Source organism: Pygocentrus nattereri, chromosome 3 (assembly GCF_015220715.1).
Source record: "Pygocentrus nattereri isolate fPygNat1 chromosome 3, fPygNat1.pri, whole genome shotgun sequence".
Taxonomy (NCBI): domain Eukaryota; kingdom Metazoa; phylum Chordata; class Actinopteri; order Characiformes; family Serrasalmidae; genus Pygocentrus; species Pygocentrus nattereri.
In genome coordinates, this window is record NC_051213.1 from 41509096 (window position 1) to 41532288 (window position 23193).

General features: G+C 37.9%; 1 protein-coding gene across 2 annotated transcripts in view; it reads left to right on the forward strand.

Moving 5' to 3' along the window:
- Positions 1–23193, forward strand: part of LOC108443684 (epidermal growth factor receptor-like) — a 51890-nt gene that overhangs the window by 22719 nt on the left and 5978 nt on the right. For both annotated transcript variants that reach the window (XR_001859167.2, XM_017724485.2), the window contains exons 3-22: positions 81–288; positions 579–710; positions 958–1026; positions 3325–3443; positions 3674–3815; positions 4588–4704; positions 5505–5631; positions 5753–5826; positions 6870–6960; positions 8175–8377; positions 8568–8700; positions 11157–11247; positions 11540–11697; positions 12045–12083; positions 13803–13944; positions 15982–16104; positions 16277–16375; positions 17037–17222; positions 19985–20140; positions 21598–21673. Coding sequence is in view for 1 of the 2 variants with exons in the window: in XM_017724485.2 (XP_017579974.2) it covers positions 81–288; positions 579–710; positions 958–1026; positions 3325–3443; positions 3674–3815; positions 4588–4704; positions 5505–5631; positions 5753–5826; positions 6870–6960; positions 8175–8377; positions 8568–8700; positions 11157–11247; positions 11540–11697; positions 12045–12083; positions 13803–13944; positions 15982–16104; positions 16277–16375; positions 17037–17222; positions 19985–20140; positions 21598–21673 (2485 nt within the window). In the remaining variant the exon portion in view is untranslated. The remainder of the gene's footprint in view (positions 1–80; positions 289–578; positions 711–957; positions 1027–3324; positions 3444–3673; positions 3816–4587; positions 4705–5504; positions 5632–5752; positions 5827–6869; positions 6961–8174; positions 8378–8567; positions 8701–11156; positions 11248–11539; positions 11698–12044; positions 12084–13802; positions 13945–15981; positions 16105–16276; positions 16376–17036; positions 17223–19984; positions 20141–21597; positions 21674–23193) is intronic.

The window sequence follows — 23193 nt, forward strand, 5'->3', positions numbered from 1 at the left end:
GAGTTAGACCATGTTTACACTACTGCATGTGTTTAGGGAGAATGAATGAAATATTCTTGATTACTATTCTTCATTTACAGAGCATTGAAGAAGTTGGTGGTTATGTGCTGATAGCGATCAATTATGTGAATGTCATACCCTTGGAAAACCTTCGTCTAATTCGAGGACACTCCCTTTATGAGGGCAAATTTGCGCTGGCAGTGATGGCCAATTATGACAAAAACAGCTCGACTATTGACATCAACAGTCCCAGAGGACTTAGGGAACTTCCTCTGCGGAGCTTAAGAGGTAAGAGAGGTCAATTTGTCAGTCTAACCTGAATTTTAAAGTATTTAAAATTTTGCTCTATTAAATTCTACACACGTTTGTGGTGAAGAGATATTGCTTGCAATCAAGAAGTCCAAACAAAATCTGCTAAATAATGTAGACAGGCAGTAATACATATATATGTATATATATTCCAAGTACAATCATAATTGAGCCAGGTGTTTGTTCCTACTACATTTCATTTTAATCATTCAGCCTAATCAAATACTTCAACTGCTAAATACATTTTCTCATTTGTTCATTTATCACAGAGATTCTGAGAGGTGGAGTAAGCATTGCCCATAACCGCTGGCTGTGTAACATAGAAACAATTCAATGGCAAGACATGGTGAGCAAGGAGAGCAGTAGTACAGTGATCATTGAAGGAAGCACTGACCCTAAATGTAAGTGCATACTTTCTTTTTATCTCATATAGAAGCAGATTATATGTAAATTGTTAAGATGTATACTAAAACATTGATCTGCTTTAAAATTCTACATATTACACAATACGTTGCAAGCTTGATAGTTCAAACTGGATTGAAACAGATACCCATGAGACATGAGGAATGTGCTTCAGTTGAGTGTAAAACATGAAACAAACTCTTTTTTTGGTAAACATTGTGACGCAAAACTTGAACTCTTCTTTAGGTAAACAGTGTGACGCAGGTTGCTATAATGGATCATGTTGGGCAGGAGGACTAGAAAACTGTCAAATCTGTAAGTACGTTCTTTCACATGTATGTTGCATCACTTCATATACTGTGCAAAATCCCATCTCCTCTGGAGTTCCACAAGGTTCCATTTTAGGAACACTACTTTTCTCTCTGTGCAGGCCAGATATGTGATCAGGAATTATGAGTAAAATTTTCATAGCTATGCTGGTGACACACAATTATAAATATATTTTACCTTCCCTCTAAAAGTGAAGGCTCTGTTGACAGCCTTACGGACTGTGGGTCAGTCCAGTCCAGATCTCCAAATGGATGTCAAAAATCAAGCTGCTTAATCATTACACTCATGACATGAAATAGTGATTCTTGGTACTGAATTTCAGAGTATCAGGGAGCTCAGTGAATTCCAGCATGGTACCGTGATAAGGTGCCACCTGTGCAGCAAGTCCAGCCGTGAAATTTCCTCGCTACTAAATATTCCACAGTCAACTGTCAGTGGTATTATAACAAAGTGGAAACGATTGGGAATGACAGCAACTCAGCCACGAAGTGGTAGGCCACGTAAAATCACAGAGTGGGGTCAGCGGATGCTGAGGCGCAGATGTCACCAACTTAATGCAGAGTCCATCACTACAGACCTCCAAACTTCATGTGGCCTTCAGATTAGCTCAAGAACAGCATAGAGAGCTTCATGGAATTGGCTTCCATGGCAGAGCAGCTGCATCCAAGCCTTAAATCACCAAGTGCAATGTAAAGCGTTGAATGCAGTGCTGTAAAGCACACTGCCACTAGACTATAGAGCAGTGTAGACGTGTTCTCTGGAATGACGAATAATGCTTCTCCATCTATCAATACTATGGACAAGTCTAGGTTTGGCGGTTGCCAGGAGAACGGTACTTGTCTGACTGCATTGTGCCAAGTGTAAAGTTTGGTGGAGGGGGGATTATTGTGTGGGGTTGTTTTTCAGAAGTTGGGCTCAGCCTCTTAGTGCCTCAGCAGACCAAGAGATTTTGGACAATTTCACGTTCCCAACTTTGTGGGAACAGTTTGGGGACGGCCCCTTCCTATTCCAACATGACCGTGCACCAGTGCACAAAGCAAGGTCCATAAAGACATGGATGAGTGAGTTTGGTGTGGAAGAACTTGACTGGCCTGCACAGAGTCCTGACCTCAACCAGATAGAACACCTTTGGGATGAATTAGAGCAGAGAGGGCGAGCCAGGCCTTCTCGTCCAACATCAGCATCTGACCTCACAAATGTGCTTATAGAAGAATGGTCAGAAATTCCCATAAACACACTCCTAACCCTTGTGGAAAGCCTTCGCGGAAGAGTTGAAGCTCTTATAGCTGCAAAGGGTGGGCCGACATCAAATTAAACCCTATGGATTTAGAATGTCACTCAAGTTCATATGAGTGTGAAGGCAGACGGGCAAATACTTTTGGCAATATAGTGTATAAGCTCCTAATAACCATGCAAGACCTGGTAGTCCACCAAAACTCTCACAATCAGATTTACAGCATTTATACAGGGAGATTCACTTGAAAGAGGCCCCAAATATTCTGCTGTAACTCCCGTTAGGATGAAGCAATCGGAAACAAAACAAATACACTACATAATTTGACATGTGTAATCAACTGCATTACACACGATGCTGGAAGTGATCTCCATTTTTTGCACATTGCATGTTGTTTTGTTCAGATTGCCTCATCCTAGCAAGAATTATTACTGAATATTCAGGGCCTCTTTTGAGTGAATCTCCCTGTAGCTTTTGTGTTTTGAGAGAGAGGAGAAAATCAACTCCACATTTCAGATCTGAAAAACACACAGTGGTTTCTGGCCATCATTTCACTGTGAGAAGATGACTCAACACTATGAGTCTGAAAAGATAGCTGTCAAGATGCCCTTACTGAGAAAGGGAAACAGACAAAGAAGCTGCTGGTGTTCTCAGAACAATGGTCTGACCACCCAGTCCAGACCTCAACATCACTGAATGTGTTTGGGAGTACTTGTGTGAAGTATGACTACGTAAAGCAAAATAAAAAGGCAAAGGATAATGACTAAAATGATATTACATCATATTATATTATATTATGCTATATTATGTTATATTATGTTATATTATATTATATTATATTATATTACACTGAAGAATCTGTGTAATTTCCTGTGAAATACATGTTTTCTACCTTCCTCCTGACACTAAAAAATGTGTAACTTGTGTTTAATGGCTGTTTTGACCAGAAATGAAATAAATGAGGGGCGATCTCAGATTTTTCAGACAGTACTGTAGATGAAATATTTAGTATTTCTTTAAGCATGTAAATATTTATTTTCCTCTCTCAGTGACCAAGCTTAACTGTGCAGAGCAATGTTCGCATAGATGCAAGGGACCCAAGCCTAGTGACTGCTGCAATGAACATTGTGCTGCTGGTTGCACTGGACCCAAGCCCACAGACTGCCTGGTAAATAACATGTGCTGCACTAAAACAACAACAAAATTTCCTAGTCAGCATGTTTCATAAGTTGAACATAGTTCAGAATTTATTTTCACTTTCAGTTCTACCCAGTGAGCTACACAAGCCTCACTCAAGTGAATGACAACAAATAGTGTAACAGCAGGAGTTTGAGGAGTTCATGTTTGTTTTAAAACAGTTAGAACAGTTCAGATGTTTGCTTTATGTGTGCTGTTAAGGCCTGCAGAGACTTCAACGATGATGGGACGTGCAAAGACGCGTGTCCTCGTCTGATGACATACAATGCAAACACTCATCAGCTTGAAGTAAACCCAGTAGGGAAATTCAGCTTTGGAGCCACCTGCGTGAAGAAGTGCCCTCGTAAGTGTCCAAAAGCACAGGACAAAAGTATTTTAAAACATTTTAGCAAGATAAATCCATAATACTTATTCATGGTAACTTGTTTCTCTGATTTCTTTCCATGTCAGCTTGAGTCAGAATATGAGTCCACTTAAGTGGTGCTAAAGAGTGTTTAAAAAGGATAAAATCTGCATTAATAAGTGCTGTTTGAATCATTAACCTTACACACAAGTGGTAAAAGTACTGTAATAAATAGTATGATACATCTTTATAAATACATAAAGTTTCTAATAGACTAAAGGGGTACAAACAATGATTATTCATTTTTTACAAAGTATATATTAAACACTTAGAGGACTTGGACATCTGAGTCATAGCTATTACAAACTGATGTTATGTAACTAAGAAATATTACTATTTATATATTTATATGTAGTAATATTTATAGTATTATAGTATAAGTTATATATTTTTGGGGTTATGAGTATAAAGTAAATGTATCATTATTAACATACTGTGAACAATGGTTAATAATTCAAATGGTACCATTTATTTTTGCATATTTAACTATTAGATAATGATGAAGCTGCTGTTTAGGGCCTGTTATATTAAAAAGTTGCCACCAGTTTTTCACCAGATTGCCAATAATTTTTCTCTACAAATGAAGAAATGGGATATATGGATTAAAAGTGAAATTAAATGACATTTTACATTCTTACCAGTAGCTGATAGCTGTTGTGGCTCAGCATGTGTTTAGTAAAAGTTGACGTCTAAGCCATTTCATCTGCTATAGATAACTACGTAGTGACAGATCACGGCGCGTGTGTCCGGACCTGTGGTGACAGCACACATGAGGTGGAGGAGAACGGGATTAGAAAATGCAAGAGCTGTAATGGACCCTGTCTAAAAGGTGAATATCCACGGAAAGGTTTGTTCTAAACTGTTGGCAGCTCCATTTGTTCCTGGTGTTTTTTTCTTTTTTCACAACTCAGTGCTGTGGGTCTAAAAGATGTGTAGCTGTCTTGAAGGTTATACTAAGAAAAGAAAATAGACCAAAAAAGGAAGAAGAGGAAAATTTGCAAATAAACAAAAAAGCTGCTGATGTTCTCAAAAGTTAAGTCCTGAGAGGCCTTAAACCGTTGCTATAATTTTCCGGTTTGTTTTCTCAAGATAACAAGATGAGTAACTCGTTATTTTGAGTTAACAATTTTATCTTGAGATAGGTAAGTCATTGTTTCAGGATAACCTCTTTATCTTGAGGTAATAATATAGGTACCTTGTTATTTCAAGTATTTCAAGTTATTTCAACTACCTCATGGCCTCTCTAGGCTTCCGTAGAATTTGTTTGGGATTAGTTGGATTGTCTGGAGCAAAATAAAAAGGCAAAAAAAATCTATTAGCTGCTCCATTTGTTCATTGTAAATATCGCCTGTATTTACATTTATGGCATTTTGCTGACGCTCTTATCCAGAGCAACTTACAGTTTGATCGTTTTACACAGGTAGGCCAAGGTGGTGTTAGGAGTCTTGCCCAAGGACCCTTATTGGTATAGTGTAGGGTGCTTGCCCTGGTCGGGGATTGAACCCCAGTCTACAGCGTAGAAGGCAGAGGTGTTAACCACTACAATAACCAACCAGCACTTATATCTTCTGATAATTAACTCAAGAGTTGTGAGTAACAGAACTGTGAAATATTATTGCCTTTATGTAGATTGCAGTGGACTTGGAACGGGGAAACTTGTTGGAGTCATGTCAGTCAACGCAACTAACATTGATACCTTTAAAGATTGCACCAAAATAAACGGAGACATCTCAATATTTGGAACTACATTTCATGGGTGAGAAATCTAAAGTCATTTGCTTCATTCAGTCTTGTTATTTGTGGATAGTGATCATTTAACACAGTTATCTGGAAAAGTCAGCAAAAGTGTTTTTTCTTTTTTCTTATTTTCTTTTCAGGGATCCCTATACAAAAACACCTAAAATGGACCCTGCTAAACTGGATTATTTTAAGACAGTTAAAGAAATAACAGGTACTTTAGGATTAATATCACTTCTCCTTTGGATACTTCTTCTGACACTGATGATTTCTATGGAGAAAATATTGAGTTACGGTCACATTCACATACGTAAAATCACTTCCTAATGTATCAGTGCTATTTGTATTTATTCTAATATTAATTTTTCCTGAGCAGATTTCTCAGGTGCTTAGACTTTCGTACTTTACTGCACATTTTGCAGTGCTAAACAAATGTTAACAGTTACAGTTAACAGTGTTTTGAGCCATATGAATCTGATTTGGCATATAAAAATGATAGTTACATTTTCAGTTTAAACCCCTTAAAATCCCAGGCTTATGACCTACTAAGGCTTATTATTCATAATAGCACTGGCCATTTAAGAGGTTAAATGGTGTTTCTGTTCTATGGTACTACCAGTCTGCCCATGGCACAGTGTGTGTGTGTGTGTGTGTGTGTGTGTGTGTGTGTGTGTGTGTGTGTGTGTGTAAATGTAAGTTGTTAGAATTTGGGTGTTTTAGAAGTCCTTCCAATTCTGCTTCAGAATATTCTGGCCATTTCAAAATCTACATTAGATGCAGTACAGAGTAGTAAAATATGTTTTTATCTGTTGGACTAAGAAGTTAATAAACACATATACAGAAAATAAATCATCCACAGTCTATTTTTCTTATACTACAGCCTCAGGGTCTAGTCTAGACTTGCCTTTTCCCTGAATTGCAAGAAGTGAAATGCACGCTTGATTAAATGCAATTTAATAACTTGACAGCCTAGAATGCAGTTCTTCTACTTGTTTCCACAATGATTGCAAAAGGCTGCATATCAAAGCATAACAGTTGTCAAACAAATGTAATATGGCACGCTTTGATGTCATGAAAAGGAAGAATATCAGATATTTAGATATTAGATATCTAAAAATATTGACTATGATGTATAATGCGTCAATGGGACTAATGATCTATAATGCCTCAGGGCCAAAGGGAAGAGAAAGTGAATTATTTTGTCCTGCATCTGAGCCTTTTTAGACCATTGATCATTGTCATTGTGTTCTTTTACAGGGTTTCTGCTGATTCAGGCTTGGCCAGAAAACCTCACTTCATTGAGTCCGTTTGAAAATCTAGAGATCATCAGAGGCAGAACCAAGCAACAGTCAGATCTTTATAACGACCATATATGAATGTTATTTTGTTCCAATGCATATACAGTACTGCGCACAAGTTTAAGGCACCCAAGCATGCAGTTTAAAACTATTTCTGGCAATAATTGTAAAAATACTTGCAAAAAATACTTTATATCATTAGGACAGATGGAAATAAACACAATCGACAAGACTTTCTTATTTTGAGAAAAAAAATGGTATCTTGTGAGCTGGGTTGAAGAACAAAGTTTGATTCTAAATGTCTCCTGGATGCCCCCAGCTATTGCATAGGTTTGCTAAATTCTGTTACCAGCACATGTGAAGCATATAATGTAATACAATAAAGCACTGACTAGCAAAACCAGGTGCTGGCCACAGATAAAACTGGGCAACCCTGAGGAAATGTTTGAAAATGTTTGGAAACAAACATTCACATATGTAAATTTACTGCTTAATGTATCAGTGCTATTTGTATTTATTCTAATATTAATGCTTCCTGAGCAGATTTCTCAGGTGCCTAAAACATTTGCACTTTACTGCACATTTTTAAACAATTTTTAAACAAGTGCACATTTTTAAACAAGTGTTAACTGTTGCAGTGTTTTGAGGCATATCAATCTGATTTGGCAGAGAAAAATGATAGTTACATTTTCAGTTTAAACCCCTTAAAATCCCAGGCTTATGACATACTAAGGTTTATTATTCAGTAACAACAGAGATTTTGGGCCTGCCAGTGGCTGCTGGTCATCTAAGAGGTTAAATTGTGTTTCTGTTCTTCTGTTCTATGGTACTACCAATCTGTCCATGGCACAGCATTTTTTATATATATATATATATATATATACACTATCTAAGCTTTTATGAATTAGAATTTAGGTGCTTAGAAATGTTAACGTTGTTATTTTAATCTCTCAGACACATTCCTGAATTAAGTCCTTTCTGCAAAACTTTCTGGATTTTATGGCCATTTCAAAATCTAGATTAGATGCTATACAAAGATGTACAATATGTATTTATTTTGGACAGATACAGGTAGATAGATTTTTATGCTGGACACCAGAACAGTTTTTATATAACACCGATTTTGGAATTGGTGTATGAAGCATGGTTACAGCAAACATTGAAAGCCCTCTTCAAGATGCAAACATTTTAAAATGCTTAAAAAATGTCAAATGTAAATGTGCATTTTACCAAAGGACCTTTTTTCTTTTTCTTTCAAATGTAGTGGCCGAGTCAGTTTCGCAGTTCTGAACATTCCAAACCTACAGTATCTAGGCCTACGTTCTCTGAGGGAGATCAGTGATGGTGATGTGGTCTTAAAGAACAACCCCCGGCTCTGCTACACTGATGGCGCTTACTGGCAGAACCTCTTCAGATCTGACAAACAGAACATACAAACTAGAAACATTTCAGCCACCAGCGCCTGTGGTAAGGGAACAATTGGTGCATTTATTTGAAGGAATCGGTAGTGCACAATTGCCCTGGGAAAAGTATAACAATCCACTGGGAAAGATGACAGTGATTTTATTTTTTTTAAAGATGGACTTTCTTGGTATAATGTACAAATAAATAAATCGGAGAAAGCGTGTGATTCCCTCTTACTGTGCTTTTTCATTAGAGTTCCAAAACAGTATCTGCGATGGAATGTGCACTGAGGAAGGCTGCTGGGGTCCAGGACCCTCCATGTGCTTCTCCTGTAGGCGTGTCAGCCGCCGAGGGAGCTGTGTGAATGCCTGCAATCTGCTTGAAGGGTGAGTGGCACAAATATTTGGTTCACAGGCGAAGTTCTGCTAACAATAAGGGAGAAATTCAGTCTTTTAGGTCTCACTGTGCCATTCCCAGTAAGTTAGCTGTCATGACATATGCGTCAGGAAGGGTGCTTTCCTCTTCCATAACATCACCGTTGTGTCAAAATCTTCTTCTTTTTTTGTTTTTCCCCCATTGTTTGGCCTTTCTATCTTTTGGTAAGGGTTAATCTTGATTCTAGTCTTACATTACATGATGAATGGACAGATAGACATGGTCTTTGGAATTCTTAATTGGAGTAAAACCTTGTTACATTAAATTATATTAAAAATAAATTGTTTTCTTCATTTCCCTGGAATTTTGGAGATGCACGTTTTAATACGTATGTATGTATTTACGTATGTGTATATCTATATATATATATATATATGTGTGTGTAATGTTCGTCACCATGTCATTTAGAGTGGATACTTATCACACTTTGGGTTTAAAACTTGTATTCATAACATGATGTGCATTATAGTGAGTTCAATAACTGATAAGCACATATGGTGAAGATGGCTATAGAGATCACTGACATCACCATATCGTTGCATTAGCATTGTGTGATGCTTTTCTAGGCTATTACTGACGCTTCTTCCAGTTGTTGTTTGATTTGGGAGGTTTCTGTCTTCTATGTATTGGTCAGTGTCCTCTTCAGTAGGTGAAATGCATGCTTACTTGGGTTAAAAGTCTGGTAATTGACTCGGTCAGTCTAATGAAATCCTTTCTTGTGTTGGCAGTATGTTTTGGATCATTGTCTTGCTGCATGATGAAGTTCCTTCTAATAAGTTTGGATGCATTTCTCTGTAAATTGGCAGACAGAATGTTTCTGTAGACTTCTGAATTCATTCTTCTCGTACCATATGAGTATAGATTAGTGAATCTGTTCCAGAAGCAGCCATGCAAGCCCAAACCATGGCACTGTGTCCACTGCGATTGACCGATGAGCTTGTATGTTTTGGATCTTGAGCAGATCCTTTCTTTCTCCACATTTTGGCCTTTGCTTTCGTAGAGGTCAGTCTTGTCATCAGTCCATAAAACTCTGTTCCAGAGCATTTGTGGCACATGCCCGTATTTCTTTGCCGACTCCAATCTAGCCTTTCGACTCTCACTGCTGATGAGTGGTTTGCATCTCGTGGTATGGCCTCAAAATCTTTTTCAGACAGTGGGTTGTGACGCCTTTGCTCTACCCTGTGAGGGTTGTAAGTGATGTCATTGACTGTTGTTTTTGGCACGTTTTCTCACGATGTTTCACCCTGTTGTTTTCCTTGGCCGCCCTGTTTGATCTCTGCTTGTTAGTATGCCAGTGGTTTCCTTTTTTTTGTATGCTCATGCAATAGCTCTGACCAACTGTCCCTCTTTTCTCAGCTTCAAAATGGCTTGTTTTTCTTCCTTCACAAACTGAACTCTGAGTAGCCATTCAGAGCTAATAATTGTTTAAAAAATCAATCTAACAGGACAGGTCTGGGCAACAAGAAACACCTGCCAGTCACATGTTCCAATGTTTTTCAATGTTTTTGCCCATTTGACAAAACCTGTTCAAACAAAAGCTGCTATGTTCTAAGTTGAGTAACACATGCAGATGTAAATATCATGTAATTAAAACTGAAATTCTGACAGAAACAAAATAATTGGCTGTGCCGTTCCAATATATTTTGAGGAACAAGACAGAAGGTATAAAATAATGGAGCTCACAATTGGCTGGCCTGGTATTAAACAATGCTATTCATTTAATATTATTTGAATACATGCAAATACTTTTTGTTCTCTAAAATGTGGTTACTATGTACAGAATCCCTGCAATTCCTTTGTTTCATGTAGTGTTGGACGGTTTCCTCTAGTAGGCCGTTTCCATTAATGGAAGCTTCTTTCTGCAGTAAGGGTCTTTTTTTGGCCCTCCCTGCATTTAATCTCTCACTTTTTGGTGCTTTGTAGCACTTCTTCTTTGATTAACGAAAACACATTGAGGCTTCAATAAATAGTGTAAATTTAGTTCATAGGAACTTTAGGAACTGTAGGTCATTCCCTTAATTCTCTTTGAATTAGGTAACTAGTCCACTCTCATGAGAACGAAGTGCTTATTTTGAAAGACTGTATGATGCTGTGTTGTAGTGGTTTCCAACCCTGATCCTGGAGTCCCCTCTGCCCTGCACATTTTAGTATTTCCTCTGTTCCCGACAAACCTACGCAGTTAATTAGAAAGCCTTTCCTGGTTGAAATGGGTGTTTTAGAGCAGGAAAACACAAAAAAGGGAAGGACCAGGGTTGGAAACCTGTGCTATACTGGAACATGGATGAAGAGCGCTCATATCCAGCTGGGGTTGGTTTTGAAATTGAACATTGGGATGTATTTTGAGTGAGATTAGGCTGGCATCTTCTTTGGCTTGCTATTTTCATAACTCTCAATTTTCTTTGTACAGAGCGCCCCGTGAGTACATGTCCAACCACACCTGTTTGGAATGTGACCAAGAGTGCAAGATTCTGAACGGAACCCCAACTTGTCATGGACCAGTATGTGGCATTCACTCATACTTTGTGGCTATTTTTAAGGATGGACTAAGGGTCCTTAGCCATAGTAACTCAAACCCAGAGAACTGGGCTGTAACATGTAGGTTGTTTGCAATTATCATTCTTCTACAGTAATGGTAAAGGTCAGTGAATTAAGTGCTTTAATATCACCATTGCTTCAGACAAACTTTGTATTCCCCCCCTTGGACTTTTGCTTAAAGTTAATGAATTGATCGTCTCCAATCAATGGTTTGTCTTACCTTCCCCTTCCTTATTTCCCGTACTGCCTTTTCAGGGGGCTGATCAGTGTGTTGAATGTGCCCACTTTAAAGACGGCTCCCATTGTGTTTCCCAATGTGCCCATGGTGTACCTGGCATGAACGACAGACTCGTCTGGAGCTACCCTGACAAAAATAGAGAGTGTCAGCCATGTCATCCTAACTGCACTCAAGGGTAGGACAGTGCTTTCACTCATGAGCTTTTGTTTTTGTTATTTAATATACTTAATATACTTCTAGAGCATAAATCCACTTCAAATTTATACAAATAATGTGTTTTGTCTTGTATTGTGTTAACACGTATGAGCCGAAAATGCAAGTGTTCAAAAGAATGAACAAAGATTACACATCATCAACTTTAGGTGTGTGAATTTGAACTGGCTATATGCACTGAAAGTATATTAAATGTGTCTAAGTCCTTGTCTCCACTGCACATTGACCTTTGTACTATGTTCTGTGGTATTTTCTGTGTTCTGTTATAAAGTACTCGTGATAAACAAAGAACTATGTCTCTTTGTTTAGGTGCAGTGGACCTGGACTGGAGGGATGTGAACCGCAAAGGTGGGCAAATATATAAGAAAATACCTGAGAGTTGTCTTCCCTCAGAGTTGTTATCTTTGTTAGTCTTGTTAGCGTAACATCATACACACCTTAACATATTGGCCCTTGTTCTCTAAAGCCTCCTTTAAAAGCATATAATAATACACAAACACACACAGCACTTATGTTCTGACTTGTTGCACAATTCATATGTTTGTGTTGCAAAAATGAAGTGCTATACATTTCTGATGACTTTTGAGAATATTTTCAATTCAAGATTCCGTACTACAGTCTATGCTAACATGATTGAAGTCATTCACAAAATATGATCGGGTGCCTACACCAAAAGCTGTATCAGTTCAATTCTTGGAGTCAGCCCTGACACATTACATACATATACTGTGAAATGATCGATAGGCTCTAAAGTCAAATTGATTACACTGGATTAGATGCATACATGCAAATAAATGTAAGAGAATATAATATAATATTTTAAGGGAAATAACCTGGATTAAGGATAACCTTGATAACCTGAGATGACTAATCAAATGTAAACTAATGTACTAATATAAATCAATGAAATCATTAAAGTCAGGTATTTCAATCACTTCCATGGCTACAGGTGTATAAAACCAAGCACCTAGGCCTGCAGACTGCTTGTACAAACATTTGTGAAAGAATTAGTCGTGGTACCGTGTCTTGAAGTCCAGTCTTGAAATTTCCTCACTACAAAATATTCCACAGTCAACTGTCAGTGGTATTATAACAAAGTGGAAGCAACTGGGAACGACAGCAGCTCAGCCACGAAGTGGTAGCCCATGTAAAATGACAGAGCAGGGTCAGCAGATGCTGAGGCGCATAGTGCGCAGAGGTCGCCAACTTTCTGCAGAGTCAATCACTACAGACCTCCAAACTTCATGTGGCCTTCAGATTAGCTCAAGAACAGCATAGAGGGCTTCATGGAATGGGCTTCCATGGCAGAGCAACTACATCCAAGCCTTACATCACCAAACACAATGCAAAGTGTTGAATGCAGTGGTGTGAAGCACACTGCCACTGGACTCTAGAGCAGTGGAGACGTGTTCTCTGGAGTGACCAGCTTCTCAGTCTGGTAATCTGATGGACGGCTCCGGGTTTGGCGGTTGCCAGGAGAACGGGACATGTCTGACTGCGTTGTGCCAAGTGTACAGTTTGGTGGAGGGGGGATTATGGTGTGGGGTTGTTTTTCAGGCCTTCTCGTCCAACAACAGTGTCTGACCTCACAAATGCACTTCTGCAAGAACGGTCAAAAATTCCCATAAACACACTCCTAAACCTTGTGGAAAGCCTTCCCAGAAGACTTAAAGCTGATATAGCTGCAAAGGGTGGGCCGACATCATATTAAACCCTATGGATCAAGAATGGGATGTCATTCAAGTTCATTTATGTGTGAAGGAAGAAGACTGAATACATTTAGCAATATAGTGTAATAGTTATCTGTGCTTTAGGGAGAAAGAAGATATCAACATTGTCTCTTTAAATGATCTCCTTTTAACCTTTGACTGCATAAAACAAGCATGTGGCTGGAATAAACTATAAGTAACTAGTCAGTTTACCCTTATTATTGCAAATAACATGCAGTAGAATTCACCAAAGTGTATTGTACAGTATGAGCTGTATTGCTAAAGCAAGAGATTTGAGCACACAAGAATATGGCAAACTTTATTTCTCAAGTGATTTGATATAACATCTCATCTCCAGCTCACACACGTCCTTGGTTGCATCAGGCATTGTGGGAGGGATGCTGCTAGTTGTCATGGTTCTCTTTTGCATCTTCATTCTGTTGCGCCGAAGACGCATCCGCCGGAAGAGGACACTGCGTCGCCTATTGCAGGAGAGAGAGGTGCGGAATGATGAATGTCAGAGTGATGTTACTGTCATGTTGAACCCTGTTGATGTGGTCCAAGATTAATCATATAAAACTACCATTTCAGAGATATGAGGTTTTCATGACAGTGACGTGGTATCGGTTTAATTTACTCTGTGTATAGTTTAACATTTGCATAAATATTTAAACATTCAATTAATTTTTATGCATAATAGGAAAAGCATGAATTAATAAAGCAAAGCTTTAGCTTAATTTACATTTACGGCGTTTGGCAGACACTCTTATCCACAGCGACTTAAAATTTGTAACAATGGTAGTGTTAGGAGTCTTGCCCAAGGACTTTAATTGGCATAGTGTAGAGTGTTTACCTAGGTGGCGATTGACTCCCAGTCTACAGTATAGAAGGCAGAGGTGTTACCCATTACACTGTACCAACCATATAATCATATAGCAAAACTGATTTGTTGTCTTCACAACATAATTCACAACAACCCTAATGGTTTTGCCTTACCATTTAACAGTTTTAATCCAAGTGTTTTTTTTAATCGCAACTTGATTAGACACATTTATTTTGGCATTTTACACACTGATATGAAACATTAACTTTGTCGAAATAAACACAAGAATCTTATTTTTTAGTACATAACTGACAGCAATGTGATTATTAACCTAGATTAAACCAGACTGACTAAAAAAAGGTAGTGTTAGTGTAGAAGTAACTGGTTTTTATTTTGTTTCCTTTGTGGTGGTTATGCTGCAGATTTTAAAATCATATCCACCTCATTCACACTTAGATTATTGTGTAAACAATAAAAAAATTCTCTTTGTAAAAGACTATGGTGGATTTCTCCATATAGTACATTAGAGAGACAGCACTGCAAAGCAGTGGAATATTTTGAAAATACTTATTGGTTAAACTAGCTGTTAAAAACAAGTTGTTAGCATTTAATGCTGATTCTGCAGGACTGTGCAGAAACCTTAGACAGCCAGGACAACAGCTGTTTATCTCATCAGTAAGCCAGTAAAACACTAAAAAACATTAGAATAAGTACGAATAAGTTCAGTAGGCATAACCAGAATATCGGTTTTAAAGAGTTATTAGTATATTGTTTGGAAGAGTACAGTTAGAAGAGAGGTTTGGCTGCTGACTTCTCAGTGCACTCGGCCCATTTGTCAAGTTCTGTAACAAGTACACATGATTTTATTTACTAAAAGATTGATTTGCCAAAAATGCTTGATTTCCTTAATAAGAGGTTTGGTAAGGTTATTACTTGGTTACACATAAACTCACAATATATTATTAATTTGTTTATTTACACACACGCACACACACACACACACACACACATATATAGTATTTTGTTAGTTTTTTAACATGGTAATGTTTACTGTCTGACTGAATAAGACACACACACACATATATATATATATATATATATATATATATATATATATATATATATATATATATATATATATATATATATAAATATTTATTAGTATATGGTTAGGCACATACTATACTTACTATATATGTAGTAAGTATAATATGTGCCTAACTAAATCGAATGTACTCTCAAGGAGCATTACTGTTAGTGATTGTCAAACTAAATACATAATGTAAAAAATATATGAAAATATTAAAATGAATCAATTCTTAGTTTGCTTAGTGCACATACAGTGTTGACAAATTTGGACGATTTAAGTTCTTGTTTTTGCTGCACATGTACATAGTTTGGATTAAAAATTAATTACAGTAAATGGCCCCAAGAGTCCAAGAATAAAAAGACTTTGCATCATCAGTTTAGATGCTTAATGGCTCACTGTTGCTGATATAGCTGACCAGTGGGGTACTGGCATTTTGTATTAAATGGCATAAAAGAGCTACGGCAGTGACAAATTAATTGAGTCAGTGTCATAAGTGTAAAAGTAGCTGCAAATTGTGCCCTAGTAGTTGTGAAATCAGGTGATAAACAGCTGTTTGCTTGGAATTCAGCTCACTTCAGCTAATTTGTGGTTAGTCATTGCTAACCTTGTTGACTGACCTTGCAGTTGGTGGAACCTTTGACTCCAAGTGGCGAGGCACCAAATCAGGCCCTCCTCCGCATCCTGAAAGAGACTGAATTAAAGAAAGTCAAAGTTCTTGGATCAGGAGCATTTGGAACAGTCTTTAAGGTAAAGCAGTAAATCTACGATACATTAAATATTTATTGCAATATCTGTAATGCTGCCCTACTGCTGGCCTATACTGACATCCTGGTTTCTCTTGCTTTTAATTTTATCCGGTCTTGTTTAGCTTATCTGAAAACATACTTTATTAAGCATCATTTTACATCTTTTTTCTCAGGGTTTGTGGATTCCAGAAGGCGAGGATGTGAAGATTCCAGTGGCTATTAAAGTTCTCAGAGAAGTCACCTCTCCTAAAGCTAACAAAGAAATTTTGGATGTGGGTATTAATACAGTAGAGATGAAATTGAAGTATTTCACCATTAGTGTTTAATATTGACTGTACTGTTAAATACAATTGGTTGATTAGTTCATTAATTCCCAGCCACAACCTGCAGAGTAGTTATGAGATATTTAATTATAATTTTGAGGAGTTGCAGAATGTTTGTCAATAAAATTGACAAAAAATTGACAAAAAAATGATTTGACTGTAGGTTTATAATTGTTGGACAGCTGTTGCTAAAGAAATACAATACGGTGCAAAGGTTCTAGGCAGCCAAGAAAATAGTTGGCAGTTGATGTCTTGGAAAAATAGAGTTGGACGATCACAGGTTTGCTTCCTGATTGTTCGCTGCACGTCAGCTATTGACAAGTTAAAGCAGGTACTGGATGGTTACCATAAGTACTGGCCTTTCTTCCTGAGAGATTTGGAAATGGTGACACACATAAAATCACAATGTGTTGTTACTTTATCCTTATTACAATATTACTGTATTTTTAAATAAATGCTGCCCAGATTATGGATTAATAGACAGAGCATATAATTTTCTCAGATGCTCCAGACTTTTGCTCAGTAATGTATACTGTATCAAATTGTAAATATGATAAATGCAGTATATGCCTATCCATATCTAATATGTATAATTTCTTGACCTTTCTAGGAGGCCTATGTTATGGCCAGCGTGGACCATCCACATGTGTGCCGTCTGTTGGGAATATGCCTGACATCAACAGTACAGCTCATAACCCAGATTATGCCTTTTGGTTGTCTGCTGGATTACATCAGAGAAAATAGAGACAACATTGGCTCACAGAATTTGCTCAACTGGTGTGTGCAGATAGCAAAGGTAAGTCTGTGACAGATGATTAACCTAGAAATCAATACATTACTCACAAAAGTCACTTCAAGTGGTCCTTATTGTAATTTCTTAATATAACTTGTATACATTAGAACAAAATATCATTCTTCTGGTCCCTTAGTGCAACACACAATAACAGCACAGTGCACAGGACTGCATAAAGTGCAGGCAGTGATAAATGAGTGTATAATATACAGTATGTACACCAGACTAAATATAAAAGATGATAAATGAACAGAACAATAAATCTACATGACAAATACACAGACAGAAAGTAGAGTCTGGCGATGATAGACATGTTCACCAGTGTTTTGGATGTTGGATGATTGTTTCGAAAAACTGGCTACAGGAAACAAAAGCACGATATTTTCACTACCTAAAGAGGCCACTGTGTCCGGCATCTTGGAGATCCGTCTGCACCCCTAAACTTTTTCCGGAAACTGATCCATCACTAAAATGCCAAGAGTCATGATAAATAAGAGTTCGATTGGGATCAGAGTCAGATGGTTTATTCATATTTTGGTCAAGCTGTCTTGTGATTTTATGATGAGCACACAAGCTGTATTTGAATACTGTTAAGAATAAATCCAATAGATGGATGGATGGATGGATGGATGGATGGACTAAAAACATTTTCATTTTAAACAATACGCACAAAAACAGTTTCCATGTAAAAAGATAGGCTAGGTGTGTTTATGTGGTTACAGTAGTGTCATTAGTGTCAACAAGAAACAGGTGTGTTCAATGAACTAATTCCAAGACACTCACATCTGACCTTTACCTTCCCCGTTAAGCTGTAGCCTAAATGTTTGACTATAAGATCATTTTATTTGCTCATCCATTTCTGCAGTGCTTACCTGGCACAGTGTTTGCATTTTCTTTTGAAAGGACTAAGACTAGAGCTGCATTCGCCCTGGTTCACTTGTTCCTTCACTGTTCCCTCTGTAGCATTTGCTATATAGTGAACTTGATTAGGGAACAAGCATGGGGCGATTGTCCGGAGAGTGTCCGGACACGTCTTTCGGAAGCACTGCTTTTATGATGAACCAAAAAAAAACAAAAAACCAACACTTAACAATTAACAGGCATGTACAAGACTTTGTGATTGACCTTTTAACAGTTTTGTCATGAGCTTGTAATTCATGAACATGCTACATAGTTTGTCATAGCTACCAAGTTAGTCAGTCCCTCCTGTTGTGCTAATGTTCAGTATTATATCTTGAAAAAAAGCCAGATCAGCTATGGTAAATATAATGTGGAACGAGGAGGCGGACGCATGTGCTGAGTAAAGCGAGATTTATTTTGGGCAAATCCAGGGTCGCAGTCGTAACAGTCCAGGTTCATACAGCCAACACGGAGACATCGCAGGACAAACATGACGAACAGAACACAGGATCAAACACAGAGAACAAATAGCAAACATATAACTCAAACAAGCATACAAACAGCATGTCAAAACAAATCAAACAACTCCAACATACATCAAACAGTACATCTATAAGCAAAGACCAACACAGACCAGGGCAAACATGGGGCTTATATATCAGAGGGAAGATGACGGACAGGTGGGAAACAGGTGGTAACAATCAGGGAGAGTCAGAAAACAAGGGGGCCGGACTGTGAAGAAATCAAAACAAAAGCACATGACAGGACTAAAAGGTAAACAAAAGCATATGAGGAGACTGGGAGGGGCCAATCATGACAGTAAATAACAGATAAACTGCTCATCTTATTTTTTAGCTCTATCAGTCTATCAGTGTAGCAGGAGAATTTTCATTTTGTCATTTATCTCCAGATCGAATGAAATCAAATGAAATGCTGAGAAGAGTTTATGAGAGATAAGTCAGTAATTGGGCATCCAAGATGATTTTCATCTAAGAAAATGTGTCCTTAAGAGACATTTCTCCTTCGCTAACTGTTGTTACCTAAGATATAACCATGCAGTCCTATAGATGGACTCTTTGATTAAAAAAAAAAGCTGTTGGTGAATCGTGTTTAAATTGACCTAAACTGCTAAGATTATTCCATCACAGGTATTTGCAGCAGTAGAAGATGAGAGCAGTGTAAATGGAGATGTTCATGGCAGGCAGCTAAAGTTAATGAGGGCAAACTACCACAGAAACAGATACAGGATTGTGAATGCCACTTTGCATATTTTTGATATAATGGGGGAAATAGGAAGATAATACCTCATAATGAAAGCATAGGTGGCAATATGTGTGCCTGACTTTTTGTGAACTTAAATATAATCCTAAATAAACACAACACAGCAAGCACACGACTGAATTAAGTCAGTGAAGTTTACCAGTAAGATTTCAAACAACACTAGACAATGGTCAGACACATTCTATAGTGCACTATTTCTGTATTAGGGAGCGAGTGCAAATTCACCATAGGTTTTAAGCATAGTGTCTCAAATTCAAAATGTTCTTGGGGAGAAACATCGATCCTGTGCATAAAAAAAGTGGGCAAAAATTTTGCTTTACAAGAATGAACTTTTTTATCACAAGATATGTGAGCAGAGTACATAATTTAGTCCTTTTAAAGTTTTAATGTATCTATCCTGGTTGTCCTGCATAGCCCAATCAGAAAAAAATACATTCCTCCACAATATACAACATTTTGGGGAAGGGGAGGGGGCTACTGAATGCAGCGATTCTTTGTGCCAAATACTTCAACAAATCAATTACATAATTTCAGCAAATTACTCTTAGTGGCATTTCCATTCTGCATTGTTTGTGTCTTAACAGGGCATGAATTACTTAGAGGAGCATCGACTTGTCCATCGTGACTTAGCAGCCAGGAATGTGCTGGTGAAGACACCCAATCATGTGAAGATCACTGACTTTGGCCTGGCCAAGCTCCTTAGTGCTGATGAAAAAGAGTACCATGCAGATGGAGGAAAGGTGTGGTCATTTGAATCCAACTCAGAATAGTGCAGTTTCACTGACAGAACAAAACTTTGCATCTGCATTTTTATCTTCTTTTTTTTTTTAATGATTTGAAACACTATCTGCTGTTTATAATTTATTGGAATGTCACCATGAATGGACTGAAAGAAATGGTGCCAAATGGCATAGAAGAAGACTTTTTACATGAACTTACATCGAAAGTTAAGAGTTTTTCTCCTGTAAAGTTACTTTTTTGGAGATATGAGGTTTTGTTCTGACAACGACAGTATATTTTAAATTTGAATGAGGAAAGGGTTGCTTAAATTTTTAATTCCATAGGTATGGGAAAATGAAGGTAAGGATGTGTTTTGCAACTCTTAAAAAAGGATTTGTTGTTTTAAGTTCATATGAGTTCACTGAACATTAGATTAATAGTGGGGTTCCCGAGTGGCGCAACTGTCTAGGCGTTGGCCCTATCATGAGATCGCAAGTTCGATCCCAGGTGACGCTACAACCATTTGTAGCTGGGCGTCAAAGACAGCACAATTTGCCTCGTTCTCTCTGGTGGGTAGGAAGGCTCTTCACCCACCCCCCCACTTAACGCAATGTAAGTCAGGCATCTGTTAGCTGACATAACAGATCTGGCAGTTGGCACTTTCTTCCGAGCGCGTTTGGCTGTCCAGTGACGTTGCGTGAGCGGCAGTTCGAAAAGATGCGGTGGCTGGTTTACAGTAAAGTGGCGGCAATGGTGATAATAAATATTAAACATCTAGATTTAGAACATTTATTTAAAGTTCAGTTAAATCCACCGTTTAAGGCAGGCAGGTTAACTTACTTTTAAATTAGAACTTCCTTTTTTTTATACAGTCTTTTTTAATATACCCTTATGTCTTGCTTTTAGTAAAAATAAACAAGCTAGTTTTTGAGACTGTCATTGCATTAGCCACGTCCATAGCTTAAACATGATACGGAAATACCCCTCCTCTGACTTTGATTGACACATATTTGTCATTGTGATTCTCTATTTGTACTGACCTACTTAAAATGACTTACAGGGGCTATATCCTACATTTTTCTTGTATTATGTTTTAATAGGCTACGTTTGTTAGTGTGCCTTTAAGACTAATATACGTATGTAAATGTCCTTTGTTCTCATTGACTGCCCTGTTTCATGCGGAACCTGAAAGATGCCAGAGATGTTCTGCATGGCTTCACTTAAATTAGCTTTACATGATATTTAGCACTGTTTTCTTAGCTAACACTATTTTCTTGGCTAACAATAATCTTTCCTTGCTAAATCTTCTATTTTCTCTTATATTGTATCCTTGTATCCCAGACGAATTCTGTACCTCCGCCAGATGATTGGCTTACGTACATAATGCAAGCTGAGATTTCACTTTTCACTGTCCCAGTACTTAGAGGGTGCTAGTGGTGCCTACCTGTAAAATCTATATTGTGTCTTTTTCTACCAGGTTCCCATAAAGTGGATGGCTTTAGAGTCCATTCTTCACGGGACCTATACACATCAGAGTGATGTCTGGAGTTACGGTCAGTAGCAGTGCATTCTGGTCTATTTTAAAGTTTATCCATGTTCTATTCAAGAAACAGCTATAAATTAATACAATTTAAAAGCAGATTAACACTCATGAAATTCTAAGCTGCTGCCTGCTCAGAACTGAGTGGGTGTGTCCACATGCAAAATGATTGACAGTGACATCTAAAAAAAATCAGAAGACTCAGAAGACTCATTGGTGTCTGATCTAAGAAACCTGAGAAACCCCATTTGGTGTGGGTGTGGCTCCAGGTCTCCGTCACCTGCATACCACTATCATGCTTGCATAGAAAACATTACTTTTCCTGGCACAATTTGATCTGTACCGCATATGCGTAAGCACTTTCAAGCAGTATAAAATTGTATATGAGTACTAATTACATGTCTTGAATGCTTGGATGGCAAGCATTCACATGTGGGGTTGGTGTTCATCCAAGGTAGTGTGCTCACTCACAGTTTTGCCAAAGAACACTACCTTGAATAAAGAATGGTATCAAAACATCCTCCAAGAGCAACTTCTTCCAGTGATTGAGGAGCAATTTGGTGATGAATGATACATTTTCCAGCATGATGGGGCACCATGTCACCATGTAATTGAGTGGCTTGGTGGACAAAACATTGAAATTTTGGGTCCATGGCCAGGAAAGTCCTTAGATCTCAGTCCCATTGAAAACCTGTGGTCAATCCTCAAAAAGCAGGTGGGCAAACAGAAGCATAGAAAATGTGATAAACTCCAAGCAAGACCGGGTTGCCATCAGTCAGGATTTGGCCCAGAAGCTGATATCCAGCATGCCAGGGTGAATTGCAGAAGTCTTGATGAAGAAGGGTCAACACTGTAAATACTGAGTCTTTGCATAAACTTGATGTACTGGTCAATAAAAGTAAAAAAAAAGAAAAAAAAGTAATGCTTATAATTGTACTTCAGTATACCGTAGAAACATCTGACAAAAAGATCTAAACTTTCTGAAAACCGAAATTTGTGTCAGTCTCAAAACTTTTGGCCAAGACTAAAGAAGGAAAGTGAGTGAGACTACTTCTATGGGCTTAGTGGATTCAGAATTAAACTAGAGAGAATGAACACCCCAAACTTATGTTATCACTGTTGCTACCCGAACTGCGTCCTCTGCCTGCACATGTGCATCACTGCATTCAGAGAAGTTATACAGATCCTACTAAAATGGAGCCATATCTTACATTTTTCTTGGATTTTATGCCCTGAAAGCCTAATAATAGTTTTACCATGCTGCACAATCTACACCCCACGTGCACACACCTTTTTCCAACATCGTAATAGCCGATTGCTTTGGTCTGATTGATGTGGGAACTAAAATGTAAGCAGGCTCATTCTCATTCCTAGTTTAATGCTGCTTAGTATTACGGCTGAATCTCAACAGGAACGGCCAACAGCATTCCTCTTCTGCCAGTGAATTGTAAACACATCACATAAAGATAATTCATAATATAGATAATAGATAATGGAAAAAATCATAAAAATGAGTAGACTTCAGCAGGCTAT